At 41.6% G+C, this 23,249-nt stretch overlaps 2 protein-coding genes across 3 annotated transcripts in view; one reads left to right on the forward strand and one right to left on the reverse strand.

Moving 5' to 3' along the window:
* npas2 (neuronal PAS domain protein 2) overlaps positions 1-8,381 on the reverse strand; it is a 25,797-nt gene extending 17,416 nt beyond the window's left edge. The window contains exon 1 of the mRNA XM_085935083.1: positions 8,088-8,381. The gene's annotated coding sequence lies outside the window, so the exon portion shown is untranslated. The remainder of the gene's footprint in view (positions 1-8,087) is intronic.
* A 1,860-nt stretch (positions 8,382-10,241) lies between these two features.
* Positions 10,242-23,198, forward strand: brwd3 (bromodomain and WD repeat domain containing 3). 2 transcript variants are annotated; one of them, XM_085936793.1, is made up of 40 exons: positions 10,244-10,480; positions 10,631-10,689; positions 10,802-10,831; positions 11,016-11,075; positions 11,563-11,713; positions 11,843-11,941; positions 12,409-12,569; positions 12,665-12,886; positions 12,963-13,063; positions 13,149-13,219; positions 13,304-13,404; positions 13,484-13,524; positions 13,639-13,743; positions 13,824-13,974; positions 14,053-14,187; positions 14,303-14,431; positions 14,598-14,823; positions 14,914-15,054; positions 15,146-15,323; positions 15,408-15,501; positions 15,603-15,764; positions 15,925-16,001; positions 16,070-16,268; positions 16,422-16,532; positions 16,789-16,896; positions 17,044-17,168; positions 17,250-17,332; positions 17,405-17,516; positions 17,630-17,691; positions 18,127-18,282; positions 18,351-18,471; positions 18,543-18,668; positions 18,824-18,896; positions 18,969-19,022; positions 19,142-19,279; positions 19,415-19,567; positions 19,645-19,802; positions 20,056-20,144; positions 20,576-20,737; positions 21,297-23,197. In XM_085936793.1, the coding sequence occupies exons 1-40, from the start codon at positions 10,447-10,449 to the stop codon at positions 22,064-22,066; spliced, it is 5,328 nt and encodes a 1,775-aa protein (XP_085792919.1). In that variant the 5' UTR covers positions 10,244-10,446; the 3' UTR covers positions 22,067-23,197. The 2 variants fall into 2 exon arrangements, with proteins under 2 accessions (XP_085792918.1, XP_085792919.1); XM_085936792.1 differs by having other exon boundaries at positions 10,242-10,480; positions 17,250-17,516; positions 21,297-23,198.
* The last annotated feature ends 51 nt before the right edge of the window (positions 23,199-23,249 follow it).

A 23,249-nucleotide genomic window follows, 5' to 3' on the forward strand; every position in this document is an offset into this window, starting at 1 on the left:
AGTGATGATGTCATCGTGACCCTCTGTTAGAGCGCAGACTGTCGTTAATTAGACTGGAACTGCTGTTCCCTCTGTGTTGCCATGGAAACCGTGTGTGGTGTCTCCTTGCCCCAACCGAAGCAACCACATCCTACAAGCCGCTGTGCTCCATGTGTGCCACACAAATAAATTAATACATTCTTCATGTGGCATAGATTTTATACTGGGGTCCAAGATCATTTAGTAGATGTAAAGTGCATACTCAATGTCATAATGTCATTAGTGTTAATGAATAACTATACATAAGCACATGCTAACACATTAGCGAAATGGCTTGCACAATTAAACAGCAAATTGCTTTAATTGACTACGAACTAGGGCTGCTACTAAGAATTACATTAATAATCAATTAATCTGTCGATGAATCCGTTTGTAAAAAACATTTTTTTTTATTTTCAAAAACAAGACCTTATTTTAAGTTGACAATGCAGAAAATTCACAAACACAAGTTAATTATGTCACGTGTCCGCTCCAATCAGCACTTTGGACGGTTCGGTTTCTCTGCTCCTATCCTTTCCATCCTGTTATGCAGTGATCAGCACTCATTGCCTGATACCTGTTCCTGGTATACTCATGATCACGCCTGCCCCGGCTCATCAACTCTCCTATTTAAACCCTGCACTCTCGTCCCTCCCTGTCAGCCCGACTGACGCCCGAATGCCCCCTGCCCCGACCTATTGCCCGTCTCTGACCGCCAGTTCGCCTCATGTCCTGCTTGCTTGTAGGTTCAACCGCTGCTTTGTCCACAACTAGGTCCTGCTGCACCGGCGAGCTCTCCACTTCCCCCTCCCTCTTCTCAATAAAAGTTCATGCTGCACTTTGTTGCCCTGCCTCATCTGTGACAAATTAAGGTTCAGTTCCTTGTTTGGTCCATGTCAGAACACAGGCAAAAATATAGAGAGTTGTTTTTCAATGTAAAACATGTTTGTAAATATTTCATTTTGATCCAACATAAATTATGTTTATTGTTATACAAGACTACAGAAATCTCTCAAGTCAACTTAATTTAATTAAAAAAAAAAACAGATAGTGAAAATAGTAAATCAATAACACAAATTAACCAATTTTTTTTTTTTTTAAATCAATTCATACACCAATTTCATTCTCCTTAGTAAACAAATCTCCTTAGCAACATGCTGTCACTTACAAAAGGTAATCGTCATAAAACTATTCTCACACACCAGCAACAATCAACCAGTGCCTTCCTCAGTCCCCAAAGAAGGTGTTACACGGGAAAAGGTCAGTGGCCAGTGTGGATCTTAATTATCATACTTTTCCCATGGCAGTGCTATTCCGTATGCAGCATCTGTCTCAACAAAAACAGCACCTTCACACTAATTCTCCCGTGGGTAGCAGCTGAACCTTTGCACTCTCAAGCTGAGGTCTACCGGCTGGACTGTCAATGTGTCGTTTAACATCTTCACCTGCTGTGATGACAAAACAAAAACAAAAAAAAACTGGCCCCACACCGTTGCTTTTCATTCAATCATTCAAATTTCTGCTCAGAAAGATGTTGAGATTTACATTCCGGATAGTCAACTATGTGAAATCCGCTTTGTATTAAATTCTCTTCACTCATGACTCAATCTCACTCTTAAAGGAAAACACCAAATTATTTCTAGGCTATTTTACCAAAGACTTCTCAGACACAGCATGAATTCATAGGTGATGATGAGAAAAGCAGATGTTATGAACAAAATATTCTATCTGTAAATTTCCTCTAAAGTATCCACTTTGGACAATTCTCAATGGATCATTATTATCACATTATTCCAGTCCTGTTATTGTGTGCTGCTGGTCAGGAAAAAGACACGCTGTGTGTGTGAGCAAATATGTGGGTCATAATTCTAGGGCACGGGTGGAAAGGGCAACACTGCTTCATCTTTGTAAAGACGTCTGAAGTTTTGGTTTCATTGACTGACTACACAAAGATGATCAAATCAGATGCAGAACCGCCGCGCTAACAAACATGACATAGCTTTTATGGCTAAAAAAGCTATGTCATGTTTATTTACCGGCTTGTAATTGTGAAACCACAGCCAGCCACTCTCTCGCTTTACACAGCGGCTCGCAAGTGTACTCAAACAGCCTTTTGTAAGCAGGCCATGGAAAAAATGACTTTATGTCTTCATTCCTGTCTCTTGCTCTTGCATTTTCCTTGTTATGAAACACTGTCTTTCATATTTCTAAGCAGCACAAGTCCCTTTTATTGAATCCATCTCCCTCCCAAGAGTGGGTAGGAAAGGAAAAATAAGTATTCTCCTTAGGGGTACCTGGCAAACAAAAAGGGCTCTGTACTGAACTGCATTCTGTTTCATTAACAAAACACAAGCGCTTGACGACGGCAACTTCCTTCCAAACAAACAAACAAACAAAACAAAAAAATCTCTTGTATGTTTATGTAATTAACTTTCTCCAGCTGTGGACGTCATTTATTCTCAAGTGAGCTGCCTGCTCTCTAAGACAAATTAGTGTGCACATAATCAGAATATGCCTGACCAAGAAAGTAGGTTAATAACATCTACATTTTTAATGAAGGAAAAAAAAAAAAAAAAAAAACGTCTGGATCGTTAACACTGGAAAGAAGAAAAGATAATCAGACTTACTACTTTCCACAGTCTTAGTATGGACAGATGTATTCAAGTAAAGAGTACAGTGATATATCTTTTTAATGCTAGAAGGCCACAATAGAGCGTACACAAAACGTTCGCTTCATGATTTACACTCATAATTTAAGAGTGTATCGTGTCCTTGAGCAACACTCTTAAATCATTTCCAGCTCTGATACACAACTGGTCCTTTCATGCTGCTGTATCACAGCAAACTGTTTTTCCAAATAAATCCAGTGATGGCTTTGGATTTAGAGAAACATTTGTAGAAACTCTACTATCGAAACACTGGTAACATAGGACAGAACGGTGATTCCCTAATGTGCGGTGGGAAATGACCCAATTTCATTTAAATTGTCAGAAAAACATTTTTGATTAATTACAAATACATCCTTGTTTGTAGACCATCTGAAGCATATTCAGTAAAAGTATGTCTCGCACAGTCAAAGACGTCTATTCATAATTTCTGGAACCAAAAAGAAATGTGCATTATTACATATTCAGTGGCTTTATAGAGGAAAGACACCGGGCACCTAAGTAGGTTACAGACTCGGAAAAGTACAGTACACACTAACTGACAACTGTCTGACGTGAATAAAAAAAATTCTTCCATTGGCAGGTTATGAATCATTCCAAGAAAAAAAAAACTCATTTGTGATTCTTGAAACAAAAAGTCTTGCTGTCATAACTAATCCATAAGCCAGTGAAAATTTTGGCACGTCCAGCCGCACCCCACAAAGCTGTCCAAACGGCAAATTATAGATTGGGCCAGTGGCTCTCAGACTTTCTACACCAACTACCTAAAAAAAAAAAACCTATTACCATATACAGTGTGTCAATTGAAAATGAAAAAAAAAGACAACCATGGAGAAATGCAAAGTAAAAATAATCGGGGACTTGTTGGAAATAATTTGAATGTAGATAGCTTCCCAAACAAACAACCAGTTGTGAATCACGATATGTGTCAGAACCATACTAATTAATACTCCCATAGGTGCTGCTGTTTGGGTTAATAACAAATGTATCAAAATCAGTAAGAACTACAGTTCAAAGATGATTTTCTGGATGTAAAGTAAACCAAGTGACAATCACTCAGCATCAGACTGAACTCTTTTTATTTGCGGTCTCATGCAGCGGTTTGTTTAACTCCACGACGACGAGCCATGCTGTCATGGCACATGCAAGCCAACACCCTAAGCAAAAAGCATGAGTCATAAATAGGTCATACACAGTCAAGTGGCCAATACTGATTGTAAAACCATGTCTTTGGCCTTTGGAATACAAAGTTTAGTGCTCCACCCATTTCTTTATTATCAATTGCAGTTGTGAATGAAAGGTAAAAAAGTTGTTTGGAATCAGCTATCACACTGAGGGAGACCAACAAACTTGTCGTCCACACTTAATACCCAGATGATTATCTTAAAGTAAATCAACTGGCTTCATGCTGCAAATAAAAAAATAAAAAAAGATAGATGAAATCTGCTTTTTCATGCCTCGGCGAATGAGGGCCCGAAGCTACCGAGGACAATGACGGTGTGCTTCAGAGCAAGAGATCGGCGACAGCAGCAAGGGCAATGACGTCTGTAGTGGAAGTTGTATAACCAAAGCTGAACATTTAGTCTGTCATAGTCACAAGGTCAAAGAGAATGACACGAATACCAATCATAGTCCGGAAAGTCATGTGCAACATAGTTCCACTGGCTGAATGAAACTGACTTGAATATTGAGAGACAACGGTCTGGTAAGATGTGAAGCAAAATGTGCGTGTGTGTGTGTGTGTCCATGAATGATGGCCAAAATGAGGATGACTCATTCACTGGCATTTGTCTAATGTCCACACAGAGAATCCAGAATTATCAGATGCTCACCAACCAGCCCACAGAGCTCGCGTTACCAAAACGACCAATCGTGCACACAAGATAGTGTACTTTGACAGTTTCTTGTTTAAAAAGACACTAGTGTGCTGTTCAACCAGTTCCAAAAAATTGGACTCCAGAAGAAGAACTTGATTCATTCATTACAAATTGTCCCCAACAGTTTAACCTGTGAGGCTTAGATACGTATTTCACCACAAACTGATGAGACCTGTGAAAATTACAATTTTAAATACCCTGTAAAAGTAATACTGGGATTAGTTTCTAAATACATTATAGACTAAATATTTGAAGATGATTGCTGAAAATGTGCAAAGACTGAAATGTTGCACTGTAGTATTTAAACCGTTTTATTTTTCCTGATTTCTTTTCTTGTTGTATGCCCCCACAAAAGGCACCCAGTGAATCATTTGTGCGTCTAGCATGAGTCCCCACTCATCAACTAGATAACGGCCTTGAGAACATCATCACTTGGTCATTATTACTGAGCCCATCTAGCACAACAGCGTGCCTTAGCTAGCTCGCAATGTCTGCACCCTGAAAATTAATATTCCATGAATGCTACAATTTACGCAACAGGTGTCGTTCATTAATATTCCTAATTGAGGAGGTGATGTCGCATACGAGGCCGTGAACGAGCCCACCGCCCATCTGCCTGTCGAAAGGAGCCCTGCCTGTTAGCTTACGAGCTAACTGGCGGCTAGCGCCTCTCTGCGGTCTGTCAAGCTCAGGAGACATTTATTTTCCTTTTTAGAGTGACGAAAGTTAGTGTTTATAATTCAGCCAGGTTCATTGTATTTTACTCTTCTATTTGTTGAGTTCATTATCCCACAACATGTATGACAACAAAAAATGCTTCGTAGATTCAAAGCATCTGCTTCTATCCAAACAGTTTTTAACAAGCCTTTTCCGGTCAGTTTAACAATGGTTTTCCCTAGCAAGAACGCAACAAATACTGTTTACATAGTTCGACAACCTTGAAAAGGTGCTTCTCTATATCCAGTTTCAGTGTGGTGTCAAACCAATAGAGTAACTAGAGACCTGACAAACTGTAAGTCTCTGGGCTTAGGTGTAATTAACTGTTAACGATATAGCATCTGAATATTCAATCACTGATGGGATTTCATATCACACAATTTAAAATTAACCCCCAGAAAAGTTAAAGAAGTGGTGTTTCCAGATGAAGACTCGCGAGCGGTTCATGGTGTCAGCTGGGATGGGCTCCCTGAACAGGATAAGCAGGGTAACAATGGCTGGATGGATCATCTGATAAGAGATTCCCCTTACTTGGGTCAACCTTTGATCCCCAACATACATCAGTGAGTCTTCTCATTTGCTCAGATACATTACTGAATCAGTTTCCCTGACTTCCAACAGGTTTGCACTGCAGGGCCCCAAATACATTCATGGAATTAAAGGATAGATGTCATTAGTTATGTTTAAGGTGAGCACATTCCCGGCCGGGAGCATGCATCCTGTGCCATTAGTCAAGCAGTTTGGTGTCTATTCCGCATGTGTTAGAGATGAATCAACATGGTTTGAACATTCAACATTCATCCTTATGTGGAGCGCCTAGGTTCCGTTTCCTTAAAGAGACAGCGGGCCCGAACGAGCTCTTTTCCTGCTACGCAGACCTCAGCCATTTGTGCATGCCCAGTCACACTAAGCAGCTCTACAAAATTCAGACTGGCCTTCAGTTTAAGCTTGCAGGACATGGCCCAGTAACCTACTTTCCCTCCACAACATGCTCTGTAACATCAGAGAGGAGGCTCAGTGCCATCAGTTAACTAACCCCTCACCGCACCGTTCTTTTCTTTTCTTTTTTTTTTCTGCCAAGAGACTTGGAAACTCGGACACTGGGTGAATATCGTGAAAATGAACATAATTAAATGACTTTTCTCGCTCCCTGAGTTACGCATTAGTAAGACGAATAATAAAAGCATGTGCACTTCTTGAAGGGGAAAATAGTAGAAAAGAATGAAATAAATCAAGTTCAACTTTAGCTACCCATTATTATGACATCTCAATGTGTTTTTTTTTTTTTTTTTTACTAGGTTGGCTTCTCTCCATATCCCATTAGTCACTTCACACAATAAATCTCATGTAGGACCCAGTAGTGCATTATCATGCTAACTTGCAGTCCTAAAATGAGAAAGTGTTTATTTATCAGTTGTTAACTCACTAAAAACGTTGACTTGCAGTGTTTGAAGTCCTTACGGTAACGACTTAACAAAATTGGCAAGAGCAAAAATCATATAGCGGCAGTAAAAATGACATTTGTAGTCAATAAATGATCATTTTCAATTCAATTATGTGGCATTACATAACTACCAGCAGCACCGTGATCGGTATTAACCCCGCTCCATTGGCTGTATTAAGTCGCCATTCAACATTTACATTAGAAGATCGTGTCACTTACGAGCAAGTTTTGCTTTACTGCAAACATACCGCAGTTATCTAGTTCAACTTGTATGGAGTGACAAGAGTGCAGATAAGCGGCAGAAGGTGATAGCGGCGTCAGAGAGTCATGAGGTTGGCCCAAATGTTTAGCAGAGTGATGTAAATGGAACATATGGCGCAGCGAGTAGCCCACTTGAGTCAGCTGTGGAGAGACCCAGCTTGGCCCAGCTCAGCTGTCGGCACACATCCTCTTCATCGCAGTTAGCGGCTGCCGACTAACCCATCCAGCTGGCAAAAATTGCTTAAGATATTTATCTATCTGTACCAGCGACGTTTAGTGACAGGCAGAACAATTAAATGCTCTTCCACTTGGTGGCAGAAGTTACAATTGACCTGTGTTATAGATTTGTATTCAACTAAACGGTCTCAGGTTTCACACTGAGTGCTCATATTTGGAAGTCGATTTATATAAGCCAATCACTGCTTTATACTTTTTTTTTTTTTTTTTTTTACATATTTGTTTCGTGACTGTGAGCTTTTTTTAAATGGAAAGTATGTGCCTTGGCTCAGTTATGAGAAACAGGCAGCAGCACCCCAGCTATTTGTGTCCCTCAAGATGTATCTACTTTAATTATATGGGTGTCCATGCAGGGGTCATATTTGATGTATGAAAAAATATGCTACATTGACTCAACAAAATGTTTGAATATTTGTGGCTTAATATTATTAGCCTTTTGTATATTCTGCTCCCACCCTCTCTTTTTTTTCTTTTTGTCCGTGGGCGTAGGTTACTTACACACCCCTGCTCTACATTCTAATCTGAGTTGGGTTAAAATAATGCCATTGTGTTTTTATTTATTTATTTGGTCCTTTTTCTATTAGTATTTAATTTGAATAAGTCATTCTTTAAACTAAATAGGTTTATTACTTCCTGGTGTCAGCTGCTGATTCTGGGAAAATGTGTCAAGTGCACTTTCAGACAATATCACAATACCAGTAGAATGAGCTGCAGCCATCCCATTGGTGAGGAAACAATTAGTATTATTATTTTTGCACAGAAAAAATGCCCAAATCAGAGTTATGTGGGTACAAACTAGACAAGTATAAACTTTATTAAAAAAAAATAAAGTAGTAAAAATAATAAAAGTATAGTGAACATCCTTACCTGACTGTGTGAAATGCAGGTCAGAATGAGCCGGACGGAAACAAACGCAGAAGCTGTTTAAGCGACGACACAAAACAGATGCTCTACATTCCAAAAAGAAAAAAAAAAATCTGAGGGTAGAAAAGAAGAAAGTTGCACAGAGCCGTAACTGCCACTGTCTCGTGAGCGTTCTTCTTAGATTTCGATCTCTTAAGATCCGACCCGTTAAAACCGGTCCCCGCAGCTCCCGGTATCGAACGTTTTCATATGACTCACTAGGCGTGCTGCGAAGGCAACGCTCGTATGAAGGCTGGATGAACCTTACTGCCTTGCTGCAGCCAGTGTGCGGCCACAGCTTGGACCCGCCCACTGGACTAAATAAAGTTGATTCGCGCGCGCATGTGCGGGCATTCGCGTGAGAGTGCGCGCGTAAGGGTGTGCGGATTCCTTTCTTTTTTTTTTTATAGAAATATGATCGAACATATTTTCCAAACCGTAATTGTTGTGCAAAACGTACCAAGTCACTTAAAAAAGAAAGCTCAAGAAACACCATAAGATAATCGACATTTAAATTAAGTAAAAAGGTCGTTTAAAAAAAAAAAAAATGGAAATATAACAAGCACTTTCATTGGTTTCTTTTTTTTCCAAAATTGTGTGGGAGCTGGTGCAACCATCTACATCGTATAAAAAAGTGGTGTCATTAAAGAAAAAACACTAATACATTATTTATCAGGCACTTTTATTGGTTCCATTTCAAACAAAAATACAATAACAACGAAATGCATAAATGTTTTCTACACCTATAGCAGAAGTGAATCAATTCAATATTTCATTCATAAATTGTATACGGGTACATATTGTCAGCCTCTTTGAATTATAAATAAAAACGTATGTGGCTAAAACACAATCACAAAACAGGCTTGATTAAGTTCCCACGTCCGTAATATTTCCAATTACTCGTGACATTAATATGATGGCACATCCCAGTATCTCCCAGAAAAGTGTGCTCATGCATAAAAACACCCATATCGAATGAAATAGAAATATTCTGGTGCCAGTGTGCACCTACAGAAGCACTTAGTCTTTTGAATGAGCATGCAGAGTCCATCTGTTCACATCTAGGCTACACTAACAAGTTAATGGAAAAAACATATTACACAGTGCATTGAAGTTTATTAGTGTGTTATATTGCCTGCACAATGGACACTCACCAGTAGTGCCTACAACTGACCATATAACAGTGATGGCAGGATAAATTAAGATATATTTCACTGATAACCATCAGCACGTATGTTGTTTACTTTAGTGGTAAGACTTTTTCCACCAGTATGCACTCAGGGACACATGAGTAGAATCAGTATGATGTTCTATGAAACTGCACTCCACTGAATTGACAGCCTACACAGCTCATGTGTATGAACAAGTGGCACATTGTAAAAAAATGACTCTGGAATGCTTTGAGGATCATAACAAGGTGTGGACTTTGCCTCTCACTGAAATCCAATCTGGAATCGGAGGAACATTCTAGGAAAAGAGAACTGATTCACAGAAGGTCTACGCTAGCGTCTGTGTGTCAGATACCAACTGGCACTTAGAGGGGTCTTCAGGCGTACGTGCTTTGACATGTTAGAGAAGTTCTGGCTGCACCGCTGAGTGTGGAGGGGAGGAGGGAGGTTTGGAGTTTTCTAATGATGTGGCTAGTGAGTACATACACTCTCCAGCACAATTACCAGGCAGCACACTGTGCTATTCAAGACAGTTTCCTTTTTATGTCCACTGAAGAGAGAGGGTGTTATGTTCACATAACCACAACCCTAAACGGTCAATTCGCCTGACAGCTTTAATAACACACCATGATAGATGTGACCTGAGTAAGGCCTGCTAAAAGCAATAAGAGTGCTGAGGCAATATTTAAATGATTTTAATTAGTTATGTAATCTTTGACCATTAATCGGTTCATCATTATCAGCTAATTAATCTGTCACATCTTTTTTCTGACAAATATTCGCCTAGAAAACAATTAATGGTTTGGCCCAAGTAAAATGTCAGTGAAACCCCGGACATGCAAACTTCGCATTCTAGTTCAAGGTGCTTCGGCAGGGCTTAATATATTTATAAAACAAAGGCTAAATTATATAATGTTTCAATATCTTTGATAATGTCCTTGGTCGTCATGATCTCCAAATGTGCAATGTCGCTTGGCCGTCACTAGAGAGCGCCAGCACAAAGGGCCGGGTGCTGGTTCAGGGAGCAACTTGAAAGAGGCCACTCACTACCGTTAGCCTCTTTAGCTACACACCACAAGCTACTAGCTAGCCCGTCGGCTAATGAGCGATCCAAAACATCAGTTGATTTTAATGCCGCCCGCCCCCTTCGAGCCATGGCAGGAACACAGTTTTCACAGGCCGAATGCGGTGAGTGCCACTCAATTACTCATTACATTTAGAAAAATTGGAAAATTTGAGTTAGCGAGCTAAGTAACAGAGTGAGAGCCAAATATGTCTTAGCATTAGCGCGGCTCAACGGTAAGAGCGCAGGCTAACACATCGCCCTGTCTCTTTCAGAATTGTATTACCTCATTGCCAGATTTCTGCAATCTGGACCTTGTCAAAAATCAGCCAAGGTAACTCGACAAGACACAGAATTTACCGTTAACGGTCGTGCAATTTGTCCGAATTAAATTGGCTAGCAAAGCGGTAGCGGCTAACGATGAATCCGTGTGTGCCCGTTGTTAGATTCTGGTCGAGGAGCTGGAGGAGTATGAGGTAGGTTCAGCACCGACTTTCTGCCTTTTATTTTGTTCGGGATCTCCGATCCTTCCCTCCTATTTGATCGTTTTGTAGGTTATAGTTCAGCTATTTTCTCCCTAAACTTCCACAAAGGAACGAAGAGTCTAGAACGAAGGCCGTTGTCCTCACGCTGTCTCCTAACAAATTGTTTTAACTTTAGTTGATCCCACAACGATGGACTTGGGACGGAAATAAATATAAACGGAGCTTCCAAGATTGGGTGAGTGAATGATTTAAAACATCTTTTTTTTAGTCGTATTGAAAAAAAATACATTTTTAATCGCAAACATACGCGATTTTATTGTTGTTTAATTTACCGTGCAAGCGTGTTAAATTGATCTAATTTGGAACGTTATTTAGATTTGTACATTTATTTTAGTAACGGACAGCTGATTAATAGCTAGGGCTTGCTATTGTGTCGGGGGGGTGGACTCTTCCGAGGCATGATTGGTTGAACGTTGCTGTCATTCAACCCTCAGAGCCAATAACGTTCTGGCTGACAAATGTAGAGCCAACTGGAAGAGGGGGCGTGACGATTACGAGCCTCTCTCAAAACCGTGTTGTATCTAGGCTAAAGCACGGAAGAGGAAGACTCGTTCTATACATAAATAGATAAATAAATAAATGTGCACCGACATCAATACAGTAATCATATCCAGGGTTACACAATATGATTAGTAATAAGGGAAAAATGTGTCTTCTTGCAGATGATTTTGAATGAGCACATTCCTGCAGACTATCTACTGCGTGTTTGTAAGCGGATAGGCCCACTCATAGAGAAGGAGATCCCACCAAGTGTTCCTGGTGTCCAAACGCTTCTGGGCTTGGGAAGACAGTCCTTGCTTCGTACCACCAAAAGTAATTATCATTCTGATTTTATGGACATTGCACAGACTGGTGTGTTTGTAAAAAAAAAAATGTTGGCTTTGGTGTAACTTGCAGTGTACTCATTATAATGTCCAATTTCTATAAATTTGTTCAATTTAGGTTGTAGTCACAAAGTATGCAGTGGCTCATCTGTTGCAGCGCTTCACAGAGGACGCCCACCAGAACCCCCAGTCAACAATGGATATTCCACCAATGTTGGTGTGTATGACTGCCCAAACATATTTTTCTGGAGCTGCTCATCATGCTTCCATATAACCAGAAAATAATTTAGCATTAAGCATTGTTTTGTTTTGTTTTGCATTATAATGTTCTTAGGATTTGACTGGATTATCTATTTCTAGAGCGCAAATCTACTTGGCATTAAATAGCCAGATTTTCTGACATGGCATTATCTGAGCAAGACGTCTGATTCTGGTTCTGTAAATCTGTTTAGTACTAAACTGGCTTTGTCATAGGTTTAATTTGAAACATCAGTATCATTTATGACCCCCAAAAAAGTGTTGCCGTTAGTTGGAAGAGGGGCAGAAATGTTGTAGAACATGAAGAATGTGCTTTGATGTTTTTATGATTTCTGATCGGAGTACTTTTGTTGGCCCTTGGAAATTTTCTCAAGTAAAAGGTAATGCAACAACATGCTGCAATTCATTTGTGTCGTCTGTTTCAAGTATCCACCATGGGTGCTCGGCAAACCACTGGCACAGTTCGATTTGGACAGGCGCTACCATCTTTCACTTACCAACACATGAGGATACACAAACGTATCTTAGGCCACCTCTCTGCAGTCTACTGCGTAGCCTTTGATCGTACCGGTCGACGAATATTTACAGTAAGTTATATACATGTTACTAAAAAAAAACTTGATGAAATGATTGTGTCCGGAAATTAACCATTGTATTCCTGGCAAATGTCGTGTCATTTTAGGGTTCAGATGACTGCCTTGTGAAAATCTGGGCTACAGATGACGGCCGGCTCCTGGCAACGCTTCGTGGCCACGCGGCTGAGATCTGCGATATGGCCGTCAACTACGAGAACTCTCTCCTTGCCTCGGCAAGCTGTGACAAAAACATCAGAGTGTGGTGCCTGCGAACCTGTGCGCCCATCACTGTCCTGCAAGCACACGCTGCCTCAATCACATCTATTCAGGTGAGTCCAATGTGTGTGCCTATGACAACTGAAAAAAAAAATGCATCACAGCCAACCAACAACATCTTTCTTTTAGTTCTGCCCTTCAGCCAGGGGTTCGACGCGCTTCCTGTCCTCTACAGGTGCTGATGGCATGGTGTGTTTCTGGAAGTGGCACTCTGTCAGCATGAAATTTGAGTAAGTGTTAGAGACAACTGCCAAAAATGGCAACAATCCGAGTTTAGAGTTGTTTTTAGTGGAAATGTGTGTGTACAATCCACAGTGATCAGCCGGTTAAATTTGTCGAGCGGTCACGTCCAGGGGTGCAGGTCTCTACTTCTTCCTTCAGTGGTGGTACGTGTACCTGCCGATGAAAAAGTGACCATTCACAGATGCGCCTTTTGAAGCTGATGTTGGAGGTTTTTTTTTTGTTGATAGGTGGAATGTTCATGGCTACGGGTGGAAGCGATCACATGGTCAGGGTTTACTACCTTGGTGCTGAGACCCCCATGAAGGTCTCGGAGTTGGACGCTCACACGGTGAGAAACCAAAGCTACATGATTCCATTGCTTGATCATAGGACAACACGTTTAACATGTCACCATTTTGGTTTTGTAGGATAAAGTTGTGGTAGTCCAGTTTTGCAATAATGGTGACAGGTAAGAATCTATTGGTTATTTATTTAAACTGTCAGAGAAGATACGATATCTTTTGCTTTGATGTGTGTTATGTTACTTTTTCTTCTTGAGTTTTTAACGCATACATGTGTGCAGCCTCAGGTTTGTGAGTGGAAGTCGCGATGGCACAGCAAGGATTTGGCATTACCAACAACAAGAGTGGAAGAGCATCGCATTAGACATGGCTGCCAAGCTTCCAGGGTAAAACTTTGTGCCCATACTGGGATTATGCATACCATGTCACTCAGTGTTGTGTGATGCATGCAAACATTTTCCTCCAGGAGCTCTGTCGTCAATGGAGATGACAAAACCAAACTGATTGTGACCATGGTAGCTTGGGACCGCGCTGATCACACCGTCATCACAGCCGTGTCAAACTATCAGCTTAAAGTGTGGAATGCAACTTCCGGAGAGCTGCTTCATGTTTTATGTGTGAGTGCTTTAAGTGGGAATTCTAGACACGAGGTATGTGAGAACAAAATCACGACCCAAATTTGCTCTCTGTTCCAGGGGCATGACGATGAGGTGTTTGTGATGGAAGCACACCCGTTTGACTCGCGCATTATGTTGTCAGCCGGCCACGATGGCAATGTTTACATTTGGGACTTGAGCAAGGGATTGAAGATTCGTAATTTCTTCAACATGGTAATCCAGCAACGGTGGCTTGATTGTTTGAGTGATTTATTTTAGATTTATTGATGCTATTTTTCAGATCATGAAAAACATATACGTTGTACATATCTCTATTTTTTTTCACCAGATTGAAGGTCAAGGTCATGGGGCTATTTATGACTGCAAGTTCTCAGCTGATGGTCAGAATTTTGCCTGCACTGACTCGCATGGCCATTGGCTTATATTTGGCTTTGGTTGCAGCACACCATATGAGAAGGTACCGGATTGTTGTGGTTTCATATGTTACCCTTTCTTCTCACCATTGCAGTTGTTGCATATGTTTCTTGAATCACAAAATTCAAAATAAGTTCCAAGTCACACCAAAGATTCAGCTGCTTTTGAACCCCCTTTAAAAACACAAACGCCGTTTTCATCCCCTCCAGATTCCTGACCAGATGTTCTTCCACACGGATTACCGGCCTCTTATCCGAGACTCAAACAACTACGTCCTGGATGAGCAGACGCAGCAAGCCCCGCACCTTATGCCTCCACCTTTCCTAGTGGATGTCGACGGAAATCCACACCCTATGCATTATCAACGCCTGGTACCGGGAAGAGAAAACTGCAAGGACGATCAACTAATACCTCAACTTGGATACATGACTAACAGTAATGCATGCCTTCTTTTACCAATTTGTCAGACATGCACCATTTAATCTCTGGCAGTAAAACTGAGAGAATTTCATTTTGTACTCGAAGATGAAGGCGAATTGGTTGAGCAAGTTCTTGGCCAGCAAAATGCAGAAAATGGAGAAAACATTCTGGATAACCTCATCAGGCAGTTGCAGAACCAGCAGGATGAGCATCAGAATGCAGAACCCCAGGCCGATGAAACAGAAGGTTTGTCTCATTACCGCAATGTGGTTTCTGTTACGCAATGTACCATTTCAAGAGTTTATATCGTATCATATCTTTCAATTTTGTTCGGCAGGTGATGATGTGGAGGTGGTAGCCTCTTCTCCAGATGTGGGTACTCGCAGGAGTGGGCAGGTGGACGGCGTGTGGCAAATGCAGCATAATGCCCTGCGCAGTCAAGTTGCCACCGAGAGAGACTTGTTGGCCTGGAGCCGCAGAGTTGTGGTCAATGAATTGCCACCAGGAATATTTATGTGAGACAGCCGAAAGGAATTTCATCCAATTTTGCACAAAAAAAAAAGAGCAACTTGAATTTTGACGAAATGTTTTTTCTTCAGTGTTATGATGGAAAGCAGGCAAGCCAAGAGTGAACGGGAATGTTTTCTATACAATGCGGAAAGGAGAAAGAAAGCAGTGACATGTCCACCCAAGGTTTGTCTTACAGACTAACCCACTATTGGTTTTACTCCAAACACAAAATATTACTCACTGAGATTAACATGTTTTTTTTTTTTTATCCCTGCCCTTTATAGACAGAGCCCCTGAACACACGCTTACGCTCCTTACGGCCGACCAAGAAAAAACAGCAGCGGCATACTTATGAAACACGCTCAGCTCAAGTACGTCGTCCACGGAACCGGAGCGGTCCCGAACGTACTTCCGACAGCCCTGCGGACTCTGACAGTGAAAAAGAAGTTGGTCCTCTTTCAAAATTATGTCTATCTGAAGTGTTTTAAAAGTCATGTAGCTCAAAACAATGTCATGAGTGATTTTATTATGCCATTGTTTTAATACGACAAATTCAAAGGAACTAATCTTTCACCATGATGAAATGATGATGCTTTGTGATTTTAGCAGGGAGCAGAGCAAGGGGAGGCCAGCAGTGTGTCATCTGACAGTGAAGCACAGTGGCAGAGCGAGAGCAGCTCCAGGTGAGCAGTTTTGACTGATGCTGATCCATTTCTTACTATCTACCTAACACACCGTCCTTCGCTTCCAGTGATTCCTCTAGTGAGTACTCTGATTGGACCGCCGATGCTGGGATTAACCTCCAGCCCCCTAAGCGATCAACCAGGAGGCTCCTCCATCCCTCGGGTTACAGCAGCTCCGAGGAGGAGGAGGAAGGTAATGAGAATGCAAAGGAGGAAAAGAAAAGGGAAAGCAAAGAGAAGAAGAAAAAACCCAAAGAGACCAAACAGGTGAGTTGCGCCCGCTTACAGCAACATTTGCCGTCTGTGGAGGACTTTGCTTGATCTCTGTCCAGTATCAATGTTCTTTGTCTTTTGCTTGATCTCTGTCCAGTATCAACGTTCGTTGTCTCGCCTTTACCTTAACACGGTTTACATTCTCAGAAACCCCCAACCTCTTTGGGAGGACTTGATGCATTGGCCTGGATGCCACCCTCGTGGATAATGGAGACCATCCCACATCGCTCACCATTTGTTCCACAAATGGGAGATGAGGTAGAAGCGCGCTTTTTACCTCTTAATTTACATTGTACACAAATTACTTAGATTTGGATTGCACTGCTTCACTAAGTCTGCTGATTAAAAAGAAAAAGGTCAACATTGACAGTCATGTCTGGAATGAAATAAACACCTGGAAAATTGAGTCTCCCATTCAAAAAAAAAAAAAAAACCTAAACGCACAAAATATTGGTAATCTGCAGTTTGTATGGATTTTCCTTTTGTTGACCATATCACTTTTGTCATCCTTCAGCTCATCTACTTTAAACAGGGCCATCAGGCCTATGTTCGGGCGGTCCGTAGGGCCAAAGCCTATAGTATCAACCCTCAGAAACAACCATGGAACAAACTCCAACTTAGGGTGAGACTTGAACAAGTTGATATTGTAGTTTGAAAGAAGGCCTTATTTTATTTTTTTTATTGACATCTTGTGTGCTACACTGGTTTGCACAACCAGCACTAACAATTTATCTAGTTTCTTTATCTATCTACTTGTGATCCAATACAGGACCAAGAATCTGTGAAGGTCGTCGGAATTAAATATGAAGTGGGACCGCCGACTCTCTGCTGCCTCAAACTGGCTTTCTTAGACCCAGTCTCAGGAAAGATGACTAATGACTCATTCTCCCTAAAGTGTGTCTTCATACAAACTCATTTATGAATTCCATTTACTCAAATCTTGTATTCAGTATCTCATTTGTTTTTCCTTCAAAGATACCACGACATGCCTGATGTCATCGATTTCCTTGTACTACAGCAGTTCTACAATGAGGCTAAAGACCGCAACTGGCAGCCAAGTAAGACAGTGTGCAGCTCTCCTCATACACGTGGAGGTGTTTCTGAACATTTTTCTCTTTTGCTTACTACAGACATGAGATTCCGCAGCATCATCGATGACGCCTGGTGGTTTGGCTTGGTGGAGGACCAGGAGCCTTTGCAGTTGGATTATCCAGACAGCCTGTTTCAATGTTTTGCAGTCAAGTAAGGGCTTCTGCATTGTGGCTTATAATTTTCTCCCAACACAATAGAGATGGGTTTACACCCCCCCCCCCCCCACCTTCCTACATTTCAGTCAAATATGTTTTATGTGTTAGGTGGGACAATGGTGAACAAGAGAAATTGAGTCCTTGGGACATGGAACCTATTCCTGAGGAAGGTCAGTAGTATTATAGAAAATAGATTTGTCTAATTAATCCACAGGTGTCAAACTCAAGGCCCGGGGGCCAGATACGGCCCACCACATCATTTTATGTGGCCCACGAAGACAAATTGTGCATCAAATTTGTGTGTCATTACTAGAATTGCAAATTGTCCTCTCTTTGAATATCTTTTTTTTTATTTTTTATATTTGACCAGTTTTTATTCGTTCGATTTGAAAACGAGTTATTTGTCAGTATCTTTTGCAGCTTTTACTGTATATAATATGAGGTGCTCATACATTTATTTGGGTTGACAGTCATAATGGCCCTCCGAAAGAAGCTATGACGACATTGCGGCCTACTGAGCCGCGGCACATATTTCTTTGTTTGATGAATCTCTGTTCAGTCAAGCTCACACAACAACAATCTTTTTGACACTTTGTGCCCTTCAGCCTTATTACCCGACCAGGTGGGTGGCGGCGTGGAGGTGGCAGAGGAGGAGCTCAAAGCGTTGCTTTACAAGCCTCAGGAAGGAGAGTGGGGGGCGCATACGCGGGATGAAGAGTGCACCAGAATCATCCATGGCATTAATCAGCTGCTTACACTTGGTCAGTATTACAAGTTGGTGGATTAATTATAATGCAGGATATCAACTTTCAACGATCTCTTTCCACAGATGTAGCTAAGCCCTTTGCATCGCCTGTAAACCTTGAAGAGTACCCTCTGTACTCCACTGTGGTGGCCTACGCCACGGACTTCAGCACAATCCACAAACGCCTGGAGAACCATTTCTACAGGTTGGGCGGAGCGCACTCAGCCAAACTCTGATTCAACCGTGCATACGCAATGTTGCATTTCTCGATTTCAGGCGGATCTCTGCTCTAATGTGGGAGGTGCGCTACATTGAACACAACGCCCGCACGTTCAACGAACCTCAGAGCCCAATTGTCGCTGCGGCCAAAGTGGTGACGGACGTTCTTCTCCACTTCATCGGGTAATTTGGCCTTGCTTGTTTGCTACCCAAACTAGCAACAGAAGAAATTGATAGTACACAGAGTTGACCATTTTTTTTTTTTTTGTATGCGGCCAAATGATTTAATTAACTGACCTGACATTGACTTAACCATTTACCTCTTTCCTTGGTTCCAGAGACCAAAGCTGTACAGACATCTTGAACCTTTATCATAGACTGAAATCTGAGCTCAGCAGTGGAGAAGATGAGGTAAGATGGTTGCACCAGTGTAAAAAAAATATATATATATTTTAATTGGGGCTTTTATGTGCTCCCCTGCAGACAAGAGAAGTGGACGTGGACTCAGACACTCCGGGTACATCTTCAGGACATTGGGTGAGAGACTCAGCGGCATCTGGTCACAGCAATTCATCTTAATCCTTAGACAGCCGAAACTTCAAAACACCATCTATATTCCTAGAATCTGTCACAGTGGGCTCTTTTCTGACTTCCAGGAAAGTAACTCAAACAAACGCGGGGTGGTCTTGGACGTCAGAGCATGGCGAGGCCAATGTCGAGAGCTGCTGCGTAAAATGATCTCATCCCACGATTCTCAGCCGTTCAGGCAGCCAGTTGATCTCTTTCAGTATCCGGTAAAAATAATCAGCAAGAACATCTGGTTCATCCAGAGAAACGCTACTTCACATCATGCTCATAAAGATAACATCTTAAAATGTTACACTGTCGACAAACTGAACTGTACTAATCTCTGCCCTGCTATTGTTCAGGACTATCGAGACATCATTGACACACCCATGGATCTGGGTACTGTGTCAGAGACGCTGATCGCCGGCAACTATGAGAACCCAATGGAGTTTGCCAAAGATGTCCGCCTCATTTTTAGCAACTCCAAAGCGTACACACCAAACAAGAAATCCCAGGTATGGCACTAAAGTTGCTTCCACCATAGACACTGCGTCAAGTCTGACATTCTGAATATTCTTTCTTTTCTGTTTAGATCTACACAATGACACTCAGCTTGTCGGCCTTTTTTGAAAAGAGCATCATTTCCATCATCTCTGATCACAAGTCAGCCATTCAGAATGAACGGCGGGCTCGTCAAAGAGAGACTTATAGGAATCAGTTGCACAACGGAGGCAGCTCGCCAAGTATGAGGTATATGCACATATTCACAGTTAAGTGTTTAATCTAAATGTTAATTGCTGTTTTACATTGTGTAGAAAAACAAATCTAAACCCTAATCAAACTTGACAAACAACCTTTTTCCACTTGCATACTGAAGTTTGTGTCATTTAAAAAAAAAAAACATTTCAACCTTTCTGATTTTTCTCAAACTTATATTTGTCACAGTTTGGCTTCAACTGAGTTCTCTAAATGTTACCTTAATTTTTTATCTGCACATGTCCAGCTCTAAAAAGAAGCACAAGTCAAATACGTCGTCACACTCCAAAAAATCCAAGACCTCAATGAAGAATTGCTCTCAGAGACCACATAGAGGTATGAATTAAGTTTTATTGTATTTACAAACAGGGTCGCACGTTGCGTGAGTGTTCGGCACGTCTGCCTCACAATTCTAAAATTAGGGGATTTGAATCTCTGCTCCGTACTTCAGTGTGGAATTCTGTCAGCCCTCTGGCTTCCCTCCAAATTCCAAAACATACATGTTTGGTTCATTAAAGCATCTACACTACAGTATTTGTGAATCATTACCTACTTGTACCTTGACATTAGGATGGGATCAATACATGCTGTTCCTCATCTTTCCCCTAAAAGGAATTCACCTGCGACCCTAGTGAGGGTCGTGAGGACAAGGATTATAGAAACTGGATGGATTATAGAAACTGGATGGATTTACAAGAACAATTGGATGACTTGTGACTTTTTGGATCAAATGCAATATATTTCATTGTGCAATTGTGTTTCTTTAGCTCAACAAAGCAGAAATGTAGCACAGCAAGAAGAGGAGGAGGAGGAGGAAGAAGATTGCGATATTCAGCCTTCCTCTCCAAGTTCAGGGACAAGCAGCGACAATGGAAACCAACAGCTGCTCCGAACCAAGCGCAACCAAGCAACTCCAACCAGGAAGTCAGGTAGATACTACATTCATTTGGCAGGGGAATTTAATGAATGGATGTTTTGGATGGACCCAGTAAGACTGGAGAAGCGACTGATTTCTTTATATCCTAGATGTCATTGAATAGTAATAAATGCAAAACCTCATAACAGAATGTTACTATGACATAATAATATCAAAACTGTTATGACATAATTGACTAGTACGGGACTCAGTAGAAACGTTGTGACAAACATTACATGAATGTATTTCTGTTACTCAATCTGAGAAGTTAAACAATACAAATCATGAAAATATTTTCATTTTTACACATAATATGTAGAGTTATAATTTAAGAAGCGTATACCTGCTTTGGGTACAGAATCACAATCCATCGTTAGATGAATTTTGTACATTTTTCAAATCGATTGAAACAGCCACACTGTGGTTCTTCAATAGTAGGGATAAAACGATTTCAAAATAGACTCATTCGCGTTTAACATGGGTGAGTGAATGTATGGCGAGTGAACACAGTGGTCGTCCATTGTTGATAGTCTCGGCGTCGACTCTTGACAACGCAGCACTGTGTGTATTAGGACTCCAGCTGCAGCCGAGACACGTCTCCAAGCCACGACACGGCACAGCCGTAGCTCAGACTGACGACGAGTCCAACAGTTCATCGTCCGAGTCGTCTTCCACCTCGTCGCCGTCGTCTTCCTCCTCCTCCTCTTCATCCGACAGCGAGAGCAGCTCGGACTGCGAGGCGGAGAACTACGTGGAAGGCGGAGATCACGACTACAGCAAAGCACCCAGCCTGTCGCTGCGGATCTCTTTGAAGGACAAGACTGTCACCTCAGGGAAGAGGAAATTCAAAGCAGGAGAGGACATAATGAAGGGTGCTAAGAAAGCACGGGTGCATCAGCCTGTAGAGGTTGAGGAGGAAGAGGAAGAGGAAGAAGAAGAAGAAGAGGAGGAGGAGGAAGAGGAAGAAGAAGAAGAAGAGGAGGAGGAGGAGGGTCAGCAGCAAATAGCAGGAAATATAAGTCATGGGGTGGAGGAAGAGGAAGAAGAGGAGGAGCTGGAAGAGGAGGAAGCAGATGAAGAGGGGGAGGATGATAGCACGTCAACAACAGCTTCGTTGGAAGCCGCTGCCAAAGGCTCAGGAAGCAGCTCGTACAACAAGCCTCATCAGGTGAACACTCGCCGGCAAGGCCGCAGAACAGTCACGTACAGGGACGAGTCGGAAGACGACGCTCAAAGCTCCAAGGATGACGACCCCCTCAACCTGGGCAGGTCGCGTTCGGGACGGGTGCGCCGCATGACCGAGAAAGCCCGCGTCAGCCACCTCATGGGCTGGGGCCACTGAACCTCAAGAACACTAGCAACCACACTGCAGGGATTTGTTTTTTTCCTTCTCTTTTGTACAGGTGTGTAAATAATAAATATATATGTATAAATAACGGACGGTGTTGGGAGGGGTTTTTCACTTTTTACGATGGTGCTACCAATATGTCGCCATGGGGTTTTTGTCACCCCCGGCCAATCGCTGCTGGTCATCTTGGCCCTTCTCCTTACCTTGGGACTCATCACCTCGGCCTTACCACTCCTCTTCATCTCCTCCTCATCACGCCTTCAACACTTGTCCTCCCTGCTGCTTGTCTCATCACTGGCCACCAAAGAAAGGAAGGAAGCAGGGATGTGAAAACATGGTGCTCGTTTCTTCCCAGTTCCTCCTGCCGTCTGGATAACCTTTTTTTTTTTTTTAACTAGCTGGTTGTTTTTCTTGACCTTTCATGAAACCAGAGGGAATAATTCACTCATCCAGCTGCCTCACGATTTCCGCAAATTGTACATAGGATGTCTTCCCTTGCTTCCCTTTAATGACAGTGTTTTTTTGTTTTTTTTAAGTTTGTTTTTATTATGCATCTTATTGTTCCTAGATAGATGCCGTTATGAAGGCTGATTTTTGTATCCCAATCATGTTTCACGGTGATAGTTTTTGATTCTATTTGACTTTGGTTGCTGTGTCATGCATTGACCGTAATGAAGAACATGACATATTTTGCACATTTTATCTTCTCCATGTGGCAGCTTAGCAATGATGATAATAGAGAAAGGTAATAGGTTGAAAAGTGTGTACGAATTGCTTGAGCACCCTATTTCTCATCTTTTGGAATGTAGCTAATAATTAGTTTTCAAATGTCTAACTGGATTCGCAATGTGTCCACTGTTTACGTTGTGCCATCATGAGTTGGGAAATCATAACAACTCTGAACAAGTTGTCGTTTTCCTTTTACGGACAACATAATTGGGTGCTGTAAGCAGAAGCATTAATCCGTGTGAACAAAATGATTATCTTTAACATCTGGTCTCTTAAGCATCAAAACAGTCTAGGTGTAACATTCTACCGTGAGTGGAACAAACTTTTTTTTTTTTTTTTTATACACATTGTTCTGATTTTTCTAATTAAAGTGAAAAACATATTACAGCGGTGTTTGTTTTTTATTGTTGCCATTTTTATTATTATTGCCGGCGTTGCTTTAATTTTT

This window comes from Syngnathus leptorhynchus, chromosome 17 (assembly GCF_054491065.1).
Source record: "Syngnathus leptorhynchus isolate UIUO chromosome 17, UIUO_Slep, whole genome shotgun sequence".
Classification (NCBI taxonomy): domain Eukaryota; kingdom Metazoa; phylum Chordata; class Actinopteri; order Syngnathiformes; family Syngnathidae; genus Syngnathus; species Syngnathus leptorhynchus.